The sequence below is a fragment of the Gymnodraco acuticeps genome, unplaced genomic scaffold (genome assembly GCF_902827175.1).
Source record: "Gymnodraco acuticeps unplaced genomic scaffold, fGymAcu1.1, whole genome shotgun sequence".
In the NCBI taxonomy this organism is placed as follows: domain Eukaryota; kingdom Metazoa; phylum Chordata; class Actinopteri; order Perciformes; family Bathydraconidae; genus Gymnodraco; species Gymnodraco acuticeps.
This window is the reverse complement of record NW_022990398.1, coordinates 2,677,902-2,698,137: the sequence shown is the minus strand read 5'-3', so window position 1 is coordinate 2,698,137 and position 20,236 is coordinate 2,677,902. Positions and strand designations below refer to the sequence as shown.

Sequence of the window (20,236 nt, the reverse complement as noted above, 5' to 3'; positions counted from 1 at the left end):
GCAGATATCAGACATCGAGCCATGTATATCAGGACTATGGGGAAAATAAAAGAGGAGAAGTTCAGGGTTCCATTTGCTTCAGGTTGCTGACAAGAAATTGTGATGAGTGTCAACTGATACTCAGAAGGTCCATCTTGTGACTCCATAACACCTGGTTAGTATATATTGCTCAAATTAACCAAGCATGTGTTGGGAATAAAGAACATTTTGTTCATTTAGGCTTCCAAATCAAGTTTATTGTAGTTTCCAGTTTAATGAACTGAATGTTAGTGTAATATAACTCATATAGAAAGGGCACAAACATGACATTAAAGTCATCTGGACTAAATAATATAAATTAAAAAAGAAAAATGTCTCCACCATTAATTAAGGGATTATATTTGTTAAAGCTGGAGCACTTTCGTAAATTATATTAGCACCTTGTGTTGTCTCAATATAAATGTAAATGTCAATACAGCACATTTAATTAATAAAAGACGCAAAGAGGAATTGCTTTGAAGAATAAAACACACTTTCCAATACTGCATGTACAAACAAATAATTGCTGTATCACTACTGCATCATAGCTCAAAGCGAGTATCGTGCATTAAGGTAATGCACAATAAGAATTAGAATTAAGAATTTGGGAACACTGTAACAGTTGGTTGAGTTTTGGTTAAAATAAAAACAGCAGGTCAAAAACGCAGTGCTACTTTCTACCATATACAGCATAGGTGTCTACTATGTATAGCAAAATGTATGGCCATATGTGTCAACCCAAACTGTATTCAACTCGGGTCTTGTAATGAAATGGCAATACCTCGTTAAAAAAAAATTATAAAAAAACATCCCTTCATTGCAACCATAACACTTATCATGAAATCCCAATTGTTGCCTAATTTAACAAAAAACAATTATTTCAAAATTAAGACACATGAGTTGCAGATGTATATGTATAAGTCAGACATGAATGTATTTTCTTTGATTCACAATCTAGCCTACTGTTGTAGTTACAATATGTACAGTAGAAAACAAAAAGTTAGCCTTTGTCAAGAGGGGGGACGATTACCTTTAAATATATATATCTGTCTCTTTATAAAGCATTTATGAAGTAAGACATCCTCTAATCTTCTCCAAGCAGCACTGATGTGACATGAACCAGTTTAGGACAACAGTGAGAATGAACACAGACTATGACAATTATCCTTCTGCAGGTTTGATGTTAGATCAGGGGGACAGTCGCTTTCCGTTGTACACATCCAGTGTTTGTGCCATCTTCAAACATCACCAGCATGTTGTATGTGCATGTAAGTTTTGATATATGTTGTATGGTTTAAAGCATAGCATTAGTAAGACTGAGTTATTGTTCATAAGACAGAAGTGTTGATATAAAGTTGTTCTGAAAAGTGCGTAAATGTAATTAAAATGTTTGCATTCAATGAATTGTGTATGTGTGGCACCCAATAAAACCCATCTCCCTAAGCTTCTAAGGCCATTCTCCCCGACATTATTTCATTGTTATACTTGTATCCTTTAGGTTTTTCCCGACATATTTTAAAACATTCACGTTCAATGCATACAGCAATCCCCATCATCACAACTATTTCCCTCAATCGAAATTGTCAAAAGAAATTATTAGAAATTATATAGACTTCATTGTTCATCCCGAAACAAGAGACACATGCATTAAGTGGGAATCCGAGCTCGCTTCTGTCTGACCATGCAGTATGGACACACTGAGATGAAAATGCCTTGTGTTGCTTTGAGTCTAAACGAAAACATAATCATCCCAATGATCCAACCCTGAAAAGGATCTGGGAATCCAAGTTCTGCAGGAAATTCCACTCCAGCTTTGTGAAAGAATCCAAGTGGTTGAAAAATAGTTCCTGTCACACCTGCCGATAAAATCCATTAAATGACGGGGTGATCAGATCCCATGTAGTGCTTTACTACAAAATAAAGTGTCCCGTTCAACAAATAATTGGCATTAACTGAACTCTGGACTGTAAAATCCCAGCTTGGTTTGAGAAACAGATGTCGAGACATACAGAAAAGACAACATTGTAAAGGGCAGCGGGCTGCTTTTGCCCACATTCTGTCTGTTTTTCATCAGTGGATGTAAAATCTCACTAACCAAATGCTCATTTAGTCTTGTTTTCAAAGCAGTTAAGCTAAGATGTTACACCAGCGAGCCTGCTCTGTTCTGGGCGGGCACCATGACAGGCACCGCCCCCATCCGCTCCAGGGTGGCCTGGCTCACTGCGTAGGAGTGTGTGTGCTGCCCGTGTGCGGACATCACCACCGGTTTTAGACTCACAGAGCCGTTGCTGCGCACCATGGCGGTAGGGGATGGGGCAGAGTTTGTGGTGACCACCAGAGTTTTTGGTGGGGGGAGCGTATGGCTGCCATTGGCAAACGATGTTGCCGTGTTGGGTTGTGCATGGCGGGACAGTGGAGCTGAGCCTGGTGCTGTGACCACTGTACTGTGGCTGTGTCCTGCGTTCTGGGCCTGACCGTGTGCATGTCCACCGTGAGCCGCAGTGGAGAAGGTCTGGCGAGTATCTCCATTGTAGCGTGTGTAGGAGTTGGTGTCGTAGTTGGGTTTGGGGTTGTGCCAGTAGCGGCTGTTGTAGGTGTTGGTGGACGTCAGCGTGTCGTTCTCTGAGGAGGAGGCGTCTGCATGGAAAGCCTTCGCTGATGATGACCTCTTGGGAGGAAGGTCATCTTCTCTGTTAAGAAGATTGTGAAGATATCAGTGATATTAGAAGTGATAGCATTAAGATAGCTAATTAGTTCATATTTAAATATTAACACAAATCCTGCTTTGGTGCATTACAAATAAAAAAGGCTTCGCTATGTAGTCAACAGATCAATAAACTGATCATCTCAATTTCACTTATTTATTTATTATTGCCTTGGGATGTTTCTGGACTCTTAAAACATATACCGTGATACACCTGATGTGTGTGGCACATGTGGCTTATACACTTTAAGTCTACATATAACATAAGTCCAACACAGAATAAAACAAGTGCTGTTCTCTTTATTTCATCATAATATAACAATCTTTAAAGCTATGCATTAAAGATATTAATCATTTAAATATACAGTGAATGTCTTTAAATTGAGTTATCAATAGACTGCTTTTAAGTTGCGGTTTATATAATCTATGCTAATACAAATGGGTTTACTAAAGAGAGTACTTTTTGGTAGATAAGATGTCTCCAGATAATTTAGGCAGAGATTAAAGATATTCATTATGATTTGCCATTAGTGGGGGCAATAAGAGCCGTCAGGATGGAATTGCGCATGATTGCAGTTGAGCCCAAAATGAGGCAGATGTTATCCCAATCAGCCAAAGCCTCAGATATCTACAATTGCAGACCATTTAATCAACTGACAGAGCTTCACACACTGTTTGAACAGACAAATTAGCCTGGGATGATGGACACGTTGGCTGTCGGAAGATACAATTAAACTGAATTCTCCAAACTATGAATTCAATTAACTGGTCTGGGTGTTTTTTATGTTTAACTATAATCTGTGTGACTGCATGGACTGACATAAATCACTTTACAGTAGGAAACACAAAGCTGCAGCTGCATCTTGTCGCCTTTTACAACATCAGAGGGGCCAAAAAATAAGCCCCAACAATCTAGAATACATCAATCCCTGTTTGAGACACTGTATCAAATGCATCTATTAATACTGTTCTTTGCCAACAGGAGACTTCCAAAGGTTTTCAAAAGACCGAAGCCACAAATAAAAGACAAACCTGATCTCATTTGGGATCTCCTCCTCGTCATATTTGTTCTTATTCTTCCAGTAGAAAAGTGTGACCGCCACTAACAGGCCACAGATGATGAGAGCTAGCACTCCTGTAGCGATGGTGCCTGCTATCAGGCCAACACTCTGAGGCTGGGCTGTGGGAGAAACAGAGAAACAGATTTTACCAATGTTTTCCAAACACTTGACAGTAAGTGTGTTTTTAAGTCACCCAGGATAAGCCCTAGCAGTGGAGCTCAATGGGTTGTAGGAACTTGAAAATACAATTAGTTATTTGTGGTGTGTTGTGAGGATGTAAATATAATGTGTTGATTTTACAAGACAATCAAAGGAGGAGCTGTTTCCTTCTCTCTAAAAACAGTGTTTATCCTTTCTGTGGTAAAGAAAGAACATAGACTGAGAAATGTAGTGCTTATTTGCATGTTATTTCAATCGTTTTTGAACGTAAAGTGGAAAAAGCAATGGCACCGAAGCGTTTTGATATATATATACATATATTCTTCCCGAGCATTTATATCTGCACCATGACTCATTCCGCTGTAGTTTCTGACAGATAGACTCAGCACTCTGCTGTCTATCTGCCTTTATTTCTGTGACACTGAGCCTCCTGTCACACACTGTCAGATAAAAAAAACAACAACAACTGTGTAACCATGCTACAGCTTTCTGTCAAGAAGCCATCAAAATTGTTTGACCCCATGTGACCCGAAAACCGACTCTGTGTCTTCAAGATGCTCTGCTGTCCTTTGTCTGGTTGATGTGTTGGTTGCTTGTGTATCTCTCTGTCTGACAGGTGTCACTCAAGGACAAATATTTCTAAAGCCGCTTGTGTCAGAGTTTGAGTGAGACAAGGTTTTTTCCAGCTATAAATGTGTACCCCTTAACAAACGTGTCAAAGTGTCATGAGCGTAACAGCGTCACATGGAACAGTTAAGGAGCAGTGTGTTCGAGCGTGTGTTCGAGCGTGTTTACTTACGCGCTATGACCTGCAGGTTGAGCAGACACGTGCTCTTGCCAATAGCATTGCTGGATGTACACTGGTAGAGTCCTGAGGTGCTGGTGCTGATGTTTCTCAGTGTTACAGAGCCCTGCATCTGGTCTGATGGACACACACACAGACACAGTAATACAAAGTGACTTAATCAAATATTTATAGCAAAGTTCCAAAGCATACAAATAAACCCAATGATTATTAAAGAACAACTAAACATAAGGAATGCAAATCAACATTAAAGTTCATTTGAAATGACTAAATAAGAGTTTAAAAGACTATGACAATACATTCATTTGAACTACTTCTGCTACCTACCAATAGATGGTGCTATATATCCTAAATATCGCAATTGAAGTAAACTGCCTTCATTTAAAAGGAAAGCTGCTGGTTCCTTTCTTTTACAATTGATAAATGGGTAAAGTCCAAAGTACAGAAGTAGCCTCACACTACAGGTTCATCTGTTCTCTACAAAATAGCAGTACATCTGTCTGTGTCAAACTGGACACACAGAGAAAGAGTAAAACTGACAAATGTAGGATCTAATTTCAATACAAATCTAAATTCAAACACCAGAAGAAGACAGAATCAAAACAAATCAGTGAGGTATTGAGGGCTCTCACAGAATAAATTAGAGGATATAAGATAGTTTTAAAATGCAAATTTGATATTAATTTCCTCATATCGTTTAAATGTAAGTATCTTGAAAAAAGTTATCTCTAATGGTAGATATATATTATGTACCTTTAGTTAATATACACAGTTTAAGACACTTTTATTTATTTAGTCATTTCCAATGCTTGTCCACAATAGTTGTACAAGAAAAAAAAGATGGACTTCTGCTATAGAATCTGCTATTTGCAAATGATGTTACAGTTTGTATTTTACTTCTATTACAGTAGTACACAGAAAAGGACGGTGACTGATGATGAAGATCATTTGGCTGGAAAAGAAAGGAGAGTCGACTACACCAGTGCTCTCTGATGCTGAACCAAACCCAACTCAGAAAGAGAGAGTTGCTATTCAGCATGAGAGAATCAGGCAAAACATCACAGATTATCCGGGTTAATTGCACAAACACACTCCTGACACACTCATTCACAAATTCACATGGTTTGAATCACTCCATCCATCATCACCCCTCAGCAGGATCAGTGGGTTCGGGCCTGGCACATGACAGGTGGCGGTGATGGTGGGATTGTGGCTGAGGCTGAGCCACGCCATGTGTGTGAGATTTACCAGCAAAGGTGGGGCAAAAGGGAACTCCGACGACCAGCCTGTTTGTAATACCTTGCATGGCGTTGTGCGGCAGCTTGGGCAGCGTGTCCAGTTTCTCCCAGGAGTAGGACGGCGTGGGAATACCTTCCTCGGAGCTGCACATCAGCATGATGTCATTGCCTACATCCAGAGTGCCCTGGATACGACATGCTGGCACCGAGGGTGGCACTGGCAGATGGAGACAGTGGGTGGCGTTGTGTTAACCACTTTGCAAAGCAAATATAATGTTTTCCTGACTGTCGAATATTCAAAATGGTATATTCAAGAGCTGAAGAATCATCAATTCAAGAGTGCTTGCATGCTTTTTGACAGCAAATTGTATTGAATGCCTGTCTAAAAATGTTATCTTGGTTGCTTACAAATTGAAGAGCTGTACCTTTGGCAACACAAGCTTTCATGTTAAAAACCAAGCCAATACAATACTTATTAGCATTAGTTCTCATAAACCTGACATACAAAATGTTAACTATTCTCTTCATGGTCTCAGTCAATGCAGTGACCAACACGTTATGACATGTTGTTGAAATAGATACATCTTTAAACCTGCTTATATCTGAAATTAGAGACTTTTTTGTATTTTCTTCACATTTAATAAAGAAAAAGTATGTAAGCAAGTTACCCAAAACAGTGAGCCCAATGACGCCAATGTTGCGCCCCCCTCTGTCGGGGAGGTTGTTGACCAGGCACTGGTAGGTCCCAGTGTCCGACAGCTGGGTGTTGTTGATGAAGATCGAGGCACTTGTACTTGGCATGGTGGCCGAGAAGCCCACACGCCCAATGAGGTGGTTGGCGAGGCTGAACACCTGGCCGCCCTGGTAAATGATCACCTGGATTGAGATGTCATGGAAGAGGGACAGAGAAAGTAATGGAAAATGATAGAGTTGGTAAAATAGAAAAGTAAATGGTAAGGGTTGGAAGGCAGAAAGTGACATTGGTGACATGAGTTCAGCGAGAAATGAGGGGGAAGAGAACAGAGAAACAAATATTATGAAATAGCAATTCAGAGATGTTTATTACGAATAACAAAAGACAACATAATCTGCTCCTGTAGTCAAAAGAAATGTAGAGAATAATACCCAACTCAATGCATTTGGTCATTTTCAGTAAACTTTATGAATGTGCATCTTGAACATTTACTGTAGTGGCCTGTTACAGATGTCTTTCACTAGAGGGAGCCCAAGCTCCACTATGAGGCTGAACAACGGACAGAGAAAGTTAAGGAGCAAACGGACTTTGCTCTTAAGATACAAACACACAGACAGACAGACACGGAGAAAAACCTTTTATTTGTAAGTGGTTGTCTCTAGCTCACCGAGTAAATGTCAGAGTAAGAAGTACATACTAAAAATATGCTTTTATGGTACCATAAAGCTCAGATAAAAGCATCCGCTAAATGGTATGCATAATTGAAACTTGGAAACATATAAACTGCAATCAGATGAATGCAGAAGTAACAATGCAGAAAGGTTCGTGCACAATGTATGACAACCTGCAAGTAATTCAAACATAACTTTGACCTTCACAGTAATAAAAACACTTCTATGGGTGAGGTATAAGCTTGTCAGGTCTACAGCAACTATGGATCAATTTGTTCAAAAGCTTTTCTCAGGCCTTTAGACGTGGTCTGAACAGTTTGGTTGTGAGGCCGAGCCACATGCAAATAAGCTCTCACCCCTCAGCTGGGCTCACACAAAAGATGAAGAGGAGCCACGCAAACACATGGTAGGCTATGTGCACACAAGTATGCACTCACACACACACGTGCACTAAGTCACGCACGGACACGCACACACACGTACACAAAGCATGGAGGGGAATCAGAGCGGCTATTCACTTTGGTGAAAAGAGCCCTCATTGAACTGTTCAAAGAACCAAGCAGGGAAACAACCGGCACCAGTGTGTGTGTGTGTGTGTGTGTGTGTGTGTGTGTGTGTGTGTGTGTGTGTGTGTGTGTGTGTGTGTGTGTGTGGGTGTGTGTGTGTGATAGTTCTAAAATTGCAGGAGTGTGTATGTGTCTCTGTCCTCCACCGCTGTTTAACGGTTGTAAATTGTGCGGCTGCAATTTCCTGAGTGCAGTACGCTCGCTTTGTCCTCTTATGTGCAGATGAATAGGCAGCTCCTCAGCTGTGATGAGAGCCTGCAACTGCATCTTCTGTATGTGTGTGTCAGTGTGTGTTTCATTGTATATTCATATACTCATGGGGAGTGTATCAGTTTTGAGTTGTGTGTGCCGGTGTGTAATTGTTCTGCCACACTCTAATAACCATGTGGTCTCACATATATTTTGTATGTCCACTTTTTCCCAGTCTAATCTATAATATGTTTTCCATTTTTCAGGCTGTCCGTCTCTGCCCACCTCTCTGTTTCACTCTCTAACAGACGGCACCTGTATGACCTGGCTCTACACTCCTAATGACCTAACTATATAATCTGCTTGCTCGGTGAAAGTGATCCGATCAATCCTCCTCACACGCAACACACTGTGCGTGTTTGTGTGTGTATTAACGCAGGCCCAAAATTGTGATTGCATCATACTCATAATTTAGCTATCATATTTTTCTGAATTCTGTGGGTTTTATTTTTGACAAATCTACAAAAATGAATATATTAAGGTAACAATACTGTATCTCAAAACCCTTTTACTGTGTTTTTCCACCTTAAAACATGATACATTTCACCTATTCTCTTGTCTCTGTCCATATCTATGTGTATATAAATCACATCATCATTTTGCATGGCCTGGTTGGCTTTGTAGCTGTGCGCTGGGATAAAAAGAGGTCATGGCTGGCACTCAGATGGCGGCTGGCCCTAAGAACTCTAGCTGGACTAGCTGGACGCCCCGCTGCTGGCCCAGTGGTAAACCTCTGCTACATCCTAAATCCCTTCACACACACAGGCACTGCAAGCATTCCCTCACACTAACTATCCCATTTTCTTGCTACAATCTAGCCTGTAAGTGTGAGCGACAACTGGATGCACACAAGGAACCTTCATATATTCTCCGTCACGGTGTCAGTCTCACAACCATAGCCTACTTATGGCTGACCCTAAGGACCCTGTTGGCCCCAGACACGAGGGACACTGCCACCACCTCAATAAAGCCTGAATAAACCTCTAAACCTCAATAGCCTCCCGTCAATGTACTGACTGTAAGCTGCTACTGTTATCCCTTTATATCCTCTGAGACATGTTGTGAAACAATATGGGCCCAGATCCATTTCCCCATCTCTTCAAACTGCTGGCTTTGAATGATTTAGCCCATACTCTACGTAACATCTACTTTACCCATGCCATATTCCCAAGCACACAGTACAGTCAGTGAGCACAATCATCAGCCAGTTGCTGTGTTTTCTTTGTGGTGCATTCAAGTACGCTACAACAACTCTCTTTGTTGGGTAGGTCAAGTTTATTCAGCCCAACATCATAAGGAGAATAAATATTGTAATCAATAACAAGTAAACACATTGAAGAACCCTCAGGGAAGAGAGGAAATAGAGATATTCCATCACCTCAGACAGCAGGGGGGAGAATAGGTGCAATATGGGAAAATTAAATGTGGCTATGAATACAAAATAAAGCAATAGGAGTAAAATACAACAATAAGATGTATCCATAACATCCATACACCAGTGATCCATGATGATGATGTTTAATTATGATGTTAATGTGCAACGTTAACATAGGTAGAGGTGAGAAGGAACTGCATAACAAAATCTGAGAACATAATAAAAAGGACATTTGTGTAAAAGGTACATGTCCTAAAAAAGGAATGAGTTTCTATATTGTCGTAACCATGCGGTCACAGTGCTACAATAAAAAATGGATCAGTGATGGATAGAATTGATTCCCAGAAGAAATCCCAGAAAGAAGATAAACTGATGTACTGTACATTTGCAGTAGATTTTGGTCTCAAATGGGAGTCTACTTCACTGGTTCAGTCAACGGAGGAATGGTCATATTTGGTCTTTGAGATTAGGGTATGCAATGTCCAAGGTTGTGACTGTGACCTTGATTCCGTAGGGAACAGGCAGGTTTAGTGATGTGTCCTTCAACTAAAGGTAAGGGTTCAAGTCCTAATATCAGCAAGAATTATTATGCTCAAGTGACCTTTAAGAAAGACACTTTAAACCCTATTGGTGAAAATGACGGTTGCTGACTCTGCATACTGATGTCCCTGGAAGTAGGTAAGCAAATAAAAAAAGAACTTCCTCCGTGCAGATCGATAAAAGGTATCACATTAATGTGTATGAGAGTGTGTGTTGAAGCTAAGTGTAGGAGTTGTAATATAACCTCTCCAGAGGGAGGAGTTACAGCCTCAGACAAACAACATGTCTCTTATGGCTTTGTATGAAATAGGCCCTTGTTCATTTTCTTTGACGTGTCCTGCAAAAAGGGTTTAGGAAAAGTTAGGGGAGGCAATGATGAGGGTTTGTGAAAGCAGCATCTATTTGAGCTATCCTCTGGTGGATTGTTAGGTTCAGATAAGGATCAGAGTATGATCAGCTAAAATACGTATCTGTTTTCAATTATAGATTGAGATGATTTTTTGTACCACAGACTCTCTATGACCTCAATTTCAACAGAGCCTCATTTCACCATAAGTGCAATTGTTTTTAGAAAAATCAACATGGCAACCTTTACAGGAATTGAAAACATTTTTTCCAGACTCAAATTAATTGAGAAGTGATGCAACGGCATATCAAACGTTTTCATCAGTCGTGTTATCGATAAAACTTCTCCTTTCAGCTAGAGTACTGTAGGTAGGAAGAGAGAGTAGAAATTGGATTTAAACCGATTTCAGGCAAAGCTGACAATATTGAAATGCCGGACTCAGCTAATTGAAGAAATGTGTTTTATGTGTTGTACCAACAGTTTTGACACATTATCAGTTTTTAAGAGTTGAAGAGGAGAAAAAAACCTGGAGCTTTAATCGAGCATGAATAAAATATATCCAGCATTTTACAGAGGATAAACAACTGAATAAAACGATTGTCTAATGTATGTGTGTGTGTGTGTGTGTGTGTGTGTGTGTGTGTGTGTGTGTGTGTGTGTGTGTGTGTGTGTGTGTGTGTGTGTGTGTGTGTGTGTGTGTGTGTGTGTGTGTGTGTGTGTGTGTGTGTGTGGTTGTGTGTGTTCAAGGATTATCACACACCTAGCAACCAAGAGGAAAGGTCAGGAGATTGATCACAACAACAGCATGATACACAGATTACTTACGCAGAAAACAACACATGCACATACATACACACAAACAAACACTCCTCTGAGCTGCATGGCTACATGTTGTAATATGGACCTTATCTTATCAGCAACACAGAGTGAAACAAAATGACTAAAACCACAACAAATCTAATATTTAGAAAGAATTAAAAAAGAAACATAACCATTTGTTAGTTACTGTATTTGTCGTCACCTTGTGAATTTTCGTCCAATATCCCACCAACTCATGAGGGAAATATCTAGCTCTTAGCAGTTAAATGCTCCTATATGCTGATCAGCTGGTCTCTAACTGTGTCTGTCTGCTGAGTTTTGCTGGGGATGAAGTGTATTTCAGGATTATCTGCTGCTGCAGTCAAAAGTTCTGCTACAGAAAACCAAAAACACAGAAGATGCAATACAATTCCATTGAGCTGAGGGGAAATGCAAACTGTCCACATTTAAATCATCTGTAATGCTCCTCAGACAGCAAAGCACAACGTTGGCACTCGTTCTCCACAACAAATAAAGCTCACACTTGATTAATTAACTTTTACAGTCTAATTAAGCTTAAGCCTGTAAACCACAAGGTGAAGTCTTTAACAACTTGGCGAACCAAAGCATCGAGCAAATACAGGAATAATATGGGCTTTAACAAACGGCTAAAGTTTGCAAAGTCAAGCCGGTACTGTTTCCCTCTCAAGAGTGCTAAATAAGTTGCATTGCCTCTTGTTATCTGAACTAGGTAGTCAAATGTGAGCACAGGGGGATCTGAGTGGACCAAATGCACTCGCTAAAGTGCTTACGGGGGTTGTGGGGGTGTGGAAGTGTACAGAATTTTGTTCAGTAATTCTTAATGGCTTTTAGCATCAACTGTAATCAGTTGTGACATTCTCTTCATCGAAAATGACCTTGTAGTTGTACTGTCGCCGCACGCATTTCATCACTCACTAAATTCACATGCATAACCTGATTGCTAAATTATAGCTCACACTTCTTCTGTTACTTCTGTACGTCACTGTATGCATATTGTATTTAATGTTCAATTTGTGACAATGCACGCTTCAAGACCATGTGTGCATCACTGTGCTTTTACCCATTGTTCGTAGGTATACGCACATTAACATGGACACTATATAACACGTGTGAGGGTATAGCGTGAGAACATAATGATTGTTATGCAGGCTTTTACATGTATCCGATTTCTTTGCGTAGCATCTAAAAGTCACATGCATTCATCCACGAGTAGCTGCCTATGTGTTACTGTTGTTTTCAATGTCATACGCCCCTAGCCACAGGTGTGCTCATTTGATTAACTCTTATGTGTGCATTTATGGATGTATGGAAACATTGATGGGAGTTTTCACACTTCTATTGAGCATCTGGAATGCATGTATGAAGCCAGTAAATATAATGAAGCTCTGCATGTCTGTATGTGGATCTGCAGTGCATTTGGATCAGCAGTCTGTCAAATGCCAGTTTGTGTGTGTGTGTGTGAGTCGGTGTTTGTGTGTGTGGTGAGAACAGCTGCGATATGGAGCCTGTCGTGGGCGTGGGTTAATTAGTGCAGAAGATGATTGTATTATTTGGACGGCCGACCAGCGCCAGGGTTCAAAGTAAAGGGGGGCAGGTGAGCTTGTACGGCCTGCAGCTGCATGTTAAACAACTCAAATGGAATCACAGAAGTCCCGCAAGGGGGGAGGAAGAGTGAAAGAGACAGAGACGAAGGAAGGGAAGGTGAGAAGAAGAAAAAAGAACAGAAAGAAAATAAGAGTATATGTGTCCTTGTGTCCTTGGGCAAGACACTTTACCCACATTTGCTCCTGTGGGTAATGTCCGCAGTAATGACTCTTACATGTCTAATATGTGTAATGTGTACTTGAAAAGCGCTTTGAGCACCTGTAAAAGCGCTCTAATAAAAAATGTAATGCATTATTATTATTATTAAGAGTAGTAGGCCAGGAAAGGACAATGGTAAGAAACCAGTTGGACACAATGTTCAACTAAATTCCACATCATGCAATGTTTGTGTGTGCCAATTAAACCATTGCCAATGTTCTCAACAAATTGATAACAGTTAAATGTGCATCACTGTCGAGGGAAAGGTAGAGAAGTGCAACATGACAATGCTGTCCTGCAGGCTACATTGAGAAAGTGAACTAAACTATGGACATACCTTAAGCTAACTACTACTATATATATAATACTAGCTAATACAGTCATCTAATATCTATAACTAAGACCCTAAAGGTGCGTTCAGGTGCACTGGAAAGAGAAATCTGGTGTATTTGTATTGGGTGCAAAATGGACTGTAATGTAGCAATTATGCAGACAGTTTCTTTAGACACATGTGTCACTGCACATTTGGCATACATGTGCAGTACCGTGATCATCATAGTGAACTATGATCATCAGCCATGTAACTGCGCTGGATGTCCCTTAAGCTTAAGAGAGTCTCTCTCTCTGTGGATGCATTGTTCAAATTTCTCGATTCTCAAGATTATTCAATTCTCTTTGCGCTGTATCTGAGCACACCTTAGTATAGATCAAGTCTTGTGTACCTGCTTTGACTTTATGGTTGGTGTTGGGAAGCAGCACGGACATCCACATGATGCGTATGCAGTAACATTGCATTAGAACATAAGTTACACACATCTCAGTAGGACAGTAGACATCTCAGTAAAGTAACTAAACATTGCAACTCACCTCTGTCTACTTTATAACAAAATCTCTCATCACAGTTAATGATAAACAAACCGATTTGAGGAATTCTAAAGCATGCAATGATGCCGAGTCACTGTGAGTGAGTGGGTGCACTGGTGATAAACACTCTACCTGTTCTGGCTGGTTGGCATTGGACAGTGGTGTAACCATCCAGATGATGTTGAGGTTGTTGAGGGCAGCGCTGGTGGTGAACGAGCAGGGCAGGACTGCTGCTTGGCCGCGGGCCACCTGGATACTGCTCTGGGCCACCGTCACATCCAGCGCCCGCACACACACTGCAGGAGGAAGGAGGCGGTGATCATTGTCTTGATACAGCATAAATAAGTACACACGGCACTAACGTGCGAACAAGTAAAACAAGAGGACAGAATGAGATCGAAATGTAGCATAACAACTCCCACTGGATGGATCTTACACAATCGTTCCTATCATATTTTTTCACTGTAATAGAAAGTATTCAGTCCTCCTTAAGGCTATTTGAGTCCTCTATAACAAGTGTTATAGGGAAAATAAATGTGTTTAATAGGTCAAAGATAAAGAAGTAAGACACAGACAGAGATGGTGATATAAATAAATACCCATGTATACGTAAAGGTTTAATATTTTAAAAAGGGAAAAGTCATGTGTAAGTCTCATTGAATCCAATTTCTACCGCCTTTACAACAAAACAACAGATTTCTGAACCAAACTCCTCTTTTAAAATGCTCTCATCAGCTAAACAAACCTCTAGACCAGTGTTTCTCAAACTTTTTCATACCAATGACCACTTAACCAATAAAAAAACACTCGCGGACCACCTAACTCCACAAATATCCAAAATCACATTGTTTTTCTAGAACAGATTACAAATCGCCTGAAAATGGTACAAACAAGTGGCAACATGTGTGATGAAGGTGTTGCGCGGGGCTATATCATGCAATCGAGAGTGAAACTTAAGCTCGCTCCATTGCGGAGATATTCCCGCGAGAGTGCGGAAAGCTCTAATTAATTAATTTATTTCAAATGTCAAATGTTAACAATATACTCACGGACCACTAGGGGGCGCTCACGGACCACCAGTGGTCCGCGGACCACACTTTGAGAAGCACTGCGTCTCGACCACATTGTGAAGGGATCAAATTAAATATCTAAAAGTTTAATGGGGAAACACGATAGGCTGTCTCCTGAGTTATTCATTTCCCTAAAACAATTTGCTTCTTGCTAATTTCATGGGAACGCAGTGTGTATCAATACATACTAAATGAACATGACAAGTGGGAATAGTAATGGTTATTTCTAGTATTATTTGCCGCTTCCTGTGCACACAGCATACTAAACAACCATGACAGCTTGTTTTCTTTCCATGCAACAAAGGTATATGTTCTCAAACTAAGAAACTGATGAGCTTTTCTCATCTGCACTTAGCTGTCAGCCTCAACAGACCCATAAAGACAAATATGTATATGCATCCTATTTCTGGAACAGCTAAAGACATTACAGGCAAAATTAAGTTAGACTTCCCCCGCAAGCATGTATCCATGTCCAAAAACCCCAATGGGAAGTAATCTTATCTAAACATGGTAAGGAGGAGGATGGCACTGATATGATTACAGATAATTGATCATGTCCTTGTTAGTGATAATGTAAGATGATGATCTTTCCATAAGCCAATACTAGAAACTACAGGCCTTCATGTGTGGTTACGTAGGAGTCAAGCCAGATGTCAAGTGCAATCACTGATCACTTCCGACAACACAATATAAATCTCACCATACATCAGATTATCTGATTTATTTTTAAGTCACAAAATGTATAAGGCATGTGCTATGAATTGTAAGGACATAAGTGTCGTTTATGCCTAATTTGGGTTCTGAATTTCAGCATCATATTCTAGCTGACAGACTGCCTGTTGCTCCCTCTCTGTCCGTCGGACACCTGCAGACTTCCTACGCTTTCCTTCTGCTGGCAGACACCACACACCCGGCAGGCTCACTGCTGGCACAGTGCAGATAGGCAGTGCTTGAACTGCTCCGCTCAGTAATGGTTCATTTGAGATATGTTCATGAAAAGAATTGCCATACATTATGCAAGCGATTTACGTAAAAGGCGAAAAAATCCACTTCTATGTCAATATGTATGATTTACAGAAGTATAACTCCTCACTCAATTGCTTGAATACAAGATTGCACATTAAGTAATGTAACGTCCTCTAAGTGTGTACGTCACAATGCAGCTAATGGCCTCCCATTACCCCTCATGACGCCTACAAACTCAGGCCATCAATATATGTATAATATAATGAATAACAGGGTTTTAGGTCACCCCTCTAGTCTGATCTTCTTATATCCTCTGTGTACACAATGTTCACTTCATGCGCAAAATCAACCTATGCTCTTAATCGAGGATTTCCTGCAAAAAAGGCAAAGTTCACACGAAGGGTTACGACCCTAACAGCATGGGCTATTGTATCGGCAGCATGAGATCAGTGCAAGTGTTCATTCTCATGGCCACATAGATATTAAACGTGCTAGATTTAGAGAGGGGATAAAGACAGAAGAAGATTAAGGAAAGGAGGAAGAAAATAAAGAATGAGAAAAACTGAAAGAAAGAATGAAAGAGGAGGTCCTAGAGGAATGAAGATAGAAGGAGCATCTTATCGTCTCTAAGCCTCCTCCAAGGCAGCAGTCTCTCAAGCCCACAACAGCTGGAGGGCTCATTTCAAAACACTGGATTAGAGAACCCATGAGCACAGAGCCTGTAAGCTCCCACGACCAACCAAGAAACACACACTAACAACATCTCAAATAAGCACAGACACATGTACTGTACATATAGCGTTCACATTATGCACATTTGATCTCCAACACACACAAGGCATCCCACCCACTGCTATGTATCTTCAAACTCAAGTGTGACATGTACGGTAGCCCTTCAGGGACACATCTAAAAGACAGAGAGGGGAACAGAGAGGGGAACAGCTCGACAGCTCGTCCGCTGAACTATGTAGTTGCTTAGCATTGCCTCATTCTTGCAAACAATACTTTCAAAGCTTTACGCCAGTTCTTCAGCGCTGCTCTTGGAGCATGTCCGGTAGACAACCTCTCTTCCACAAAGAATAATGTAAAGGGTTGGTATGTGAGGGATCAATGGTGGGAGTCAAATGTGGCCACCAAGGTTAAACCTGTTTCGTGCTGTTGTGGCACAGCAACGTTTAGCAATGCTGTCCAAATTCCATGATTCGAGTCAAAGCGAACAATTCTGATTGTAGGAAATGCTCTCTAAGCAGGCCTGGGTATGATACAGTATGTTGTGCTTTTTCCTGTTTCGTTCTTTTCCTGCATGGTTTTGTTCTGCCTGTCTTGCTCAGCGCTGCCCACAGAGTTCTGCAGTTGTCTTCATGTCTCCAGGCTCATAAGTAAAGTAAATGAGCAGTCCATCTCATTGGGTTTAACATCCAATACTCTCCATTTCCCTGACCACGTTTTATTCCCTGCTGCTCTCTTTTTTCAGCCCTGAGCTGCCTCAAGGCACCGCACAGCAGGACTGAGCCTGGCTGGAAATAGCAAAAACTAAACAGTCATTCCTGACTGATGCTGACCTGCCAATTCCCACAGTTACTATATGTAATAGATGAACTTGCATTGTCACCTTAATTAATGACTGACAGAGAGACTTTAATAGGTCCTTGTTAATCCAAACTCTTGTATTCCATTCTGATAAAACATTCATGATGATTTGATCAACAACATTTAGTCACTCAATTACTACAAAGACATGTGATTTAGATGAACAAAAACACAGTATGCTGACTACAGCAGAATTATGACTGTAGATTAGGAAAAATGTACACCTCATTGTTAAGTCAGTTCGCAAAATGTAGACAGTTAAGGTATCAGTATTTCTTAGCTCTAAGCATTGACATACAAGACAGGATGATATTGGCTGTCTGGGATTTATTAATACATGAAATAAAGGGCCAAGGGTATATAGAAAGCCTCTGTGCAAGTGTGTTCTCTTGTGAACAGTAATTTATCACCTGAGTTGTGTTTTTCATTTTGCATGTTTTGGTCAATAATAAAATGACTCAGTAAATGGATAACTTGTTGTGTAAAATAAATCATGTTTGGCATTCATTTCATTGTAACATAAAAAAAGGAGCATCATCCAAAATAGATGGACCCAGTCAATTATAATTAAATCAATGATTTGTCAACTTCCCACAAAAGTTCTTTAAGCTTATGAATAGTTTTCTTTTAAAATGACTTATTAGGACAGTTATCATAGGCTAAAGACAGGGGTTGAAGAATTGTTCTTTATGTTTTGCAAGGAGAAAAAGGTAGGAAGTAACAAAGGACAAACAAGAGAGGAGTAACGGTTAAGGAAGTGGGTCGAAAGTTTGGGGTGTAATGTACAAGGAGGATGAACAGAGAAGCACAAGTCAAGGGTGCACAATGAGAAGGGAGGAACAAAAGTCAGGGAGGTACAGAAAGGAGGAATAAATAAGGGAGAGAAAGGGGAGGGTAGAAGCAAAAAGGGAGGATGCTGCTGTTTCTAGAGAGCCCTAATTGATAAAGTCACCCCAGGCAGCGCTTGCAGTGCTGGAGGAGGGAAGGAGAGAACCTTCAGTGTGGCTCCGTTAAACTGGTCTCCTCTTCATTCGGGAGCCAAGTGTCAAAACTACTGTTGATTAATGCATGAGAGAACCATACACCTCAGAGAGCATGGAAATAATGTGTAAGCGTGTGGTGCAAGAGTGTGTGTGTGTTTGCATACAATCTCAGTCAAGCTAGGGTTCAGCCATGATGGCATGGAGAACACATGCAGGGTGAATGCAACACTTCCACTCTCTCACACACAGACAATCCCTGCTTGGCAAGTCATTTGCATCCTGTGTTTTTATTCATGTGGCTCTTTTATTCATAGGTTTGACTTTTATTTCAGTTTCAAACAGATGCCCCGATGCTGTGATGAGCCTCTGGCACAACTTCAGTGGGAGGGCTGGAACACACACACACACACACATTTTAAAGTGAGATGATTGATGATGGTGCTAAAAGAGTGGCTAAAGAAAGGCAACACACATGTGAAAGTTACATTTTAATCCTCTCTATACTAAGTGTATTCCTCTTTGCAGGCAACAGTGAGTATCAAAATCCTTCAACTCGTCTTAAATGACCATCAATATGTGCTTTCTGGTTCCGTGACAATAGTATTGTCATCTTTGAAGAAGAAACCAACACAAACATCACAGTCAGCAGGCTTCATGCGTGATAGCCTCCTTTTGTCAGCTGCGTTTTCTCCGAGCGTGAGGCCTCTTAAGGAGTGAGAGGAGAAGAGTGAGGCATGCGAGAGATCGAGAACATCTTGTATCTCCTGCTTCAGGCGTGACAGTTGGCAGCTCTGATCACATTTCATGTTTAATCTGCATCCACTCTTTGGACTCAAACGCCATTTGCGATTTGCGTTCGTGCTTTAACCTACACACTAGAAGTGAAACAACTGCGAGGACAAAAAGCATGAAATCAAGCACAAGCATGAACACATCCACACATGGATTCCTGTGCACCGACACCTGTGCCCACGCAGAAACGACGCTCTGTCCCATTCCTTTTGCAGGATACCCAGGGGCCTTGTGATGGGCTGTGTTCGTGTATGGCGGACCCTGTGATGTCGCGGCTGCCCGTGAGGCACCAGGGCGAACCAACAAGCGAACAAAGACATCCGTGTGAAACTCAGGTGGTATGGTTGTGTACCCAGCTGCTCGGTGGGAACTCATCAAGCACCATGCTCAAAGAACTGCTGAGGTAAAAATAAGTCACAGAACAACTAAGTTTTGAAACTGAAAGTGTATAAGTGTATACTGCCTGAATACCTCTTTATAAGCTGCGATGACAGACATTTTATGAATGGATATAATGATTGGGTATATGTTCCTTCTGCATAGTCGGGAAAGCCTAAAATATTATTGCGAGTTCAACGGAATAAACATTTTGTTTTTGAATTTTCTTGCTGAGAGTGAAGCCAGACAGATACAAAAGTGTAAAACAGTTAGCCTAGCTTAACATGGAAACAAGGAGAGAGCAGTCTGGCTCTGTCCAAAGGTTTTAAAAAGCCCACCGACATATTATTTTGTTTGTGTAGAGCAGGGGTCTCAAACTCAAGGCCCAGGGGCCAAATCCGGCCCGCGACTTCATTTTATGTGGCCCCGCAAGAGATTGCAAAGAATATAATTATACGGTTACATGCCACTTTACAGAAGCAGGTTGCCCGTAAACTACATGTCCCACAATGCATCTCGTTGTG

General features: G+C 40.9%; 1 protein-coding gene across 2 annotated transcripts in view; it reads right to left on the bottom strand.

Annotated features, from left to right (window-relative positions):
- Nucleotides 1-210: 210 nt before the first annotated feature.
- Nucleotides 211-20,236, bottom strand: part of igsf11 (immunoglobulin superfamily member 11) — a 98,555-nt gene continuing 78,529 nt past the window's right edge. For both annotated transcript variants that reach the window (XM_034224771.1, XM_034224770.1), the window contains exons 3-8: nt 14,066-14,229; nt 6,654-6,861; nt 6,047-6,202; nt 4,742-4,864; nt 3,755-3,902; nt 211-2,708 (exon numbers count right to left, since the gene is read on the bottom strand). In XM_034224771.1, the coding sequence (XP_034080662.1) occupies nt 2,159-2,708; nt 3,755-3,902; nt 4,742-4,864; nt 6,047-6,202; nt 6,654-6,861; nt 14,066-14,229 (1,349 nt within the window). In that variant the 3' untranslated portion in view covers nt 211-2,158. The remainder of the gene's footprint in view (nt 2,709-3,754; nt 3,903-4,741; nt 4,865-6,046; nt 6,203-6,653; nt 6,862-14,065; nt 14,230-20,236) is intronic.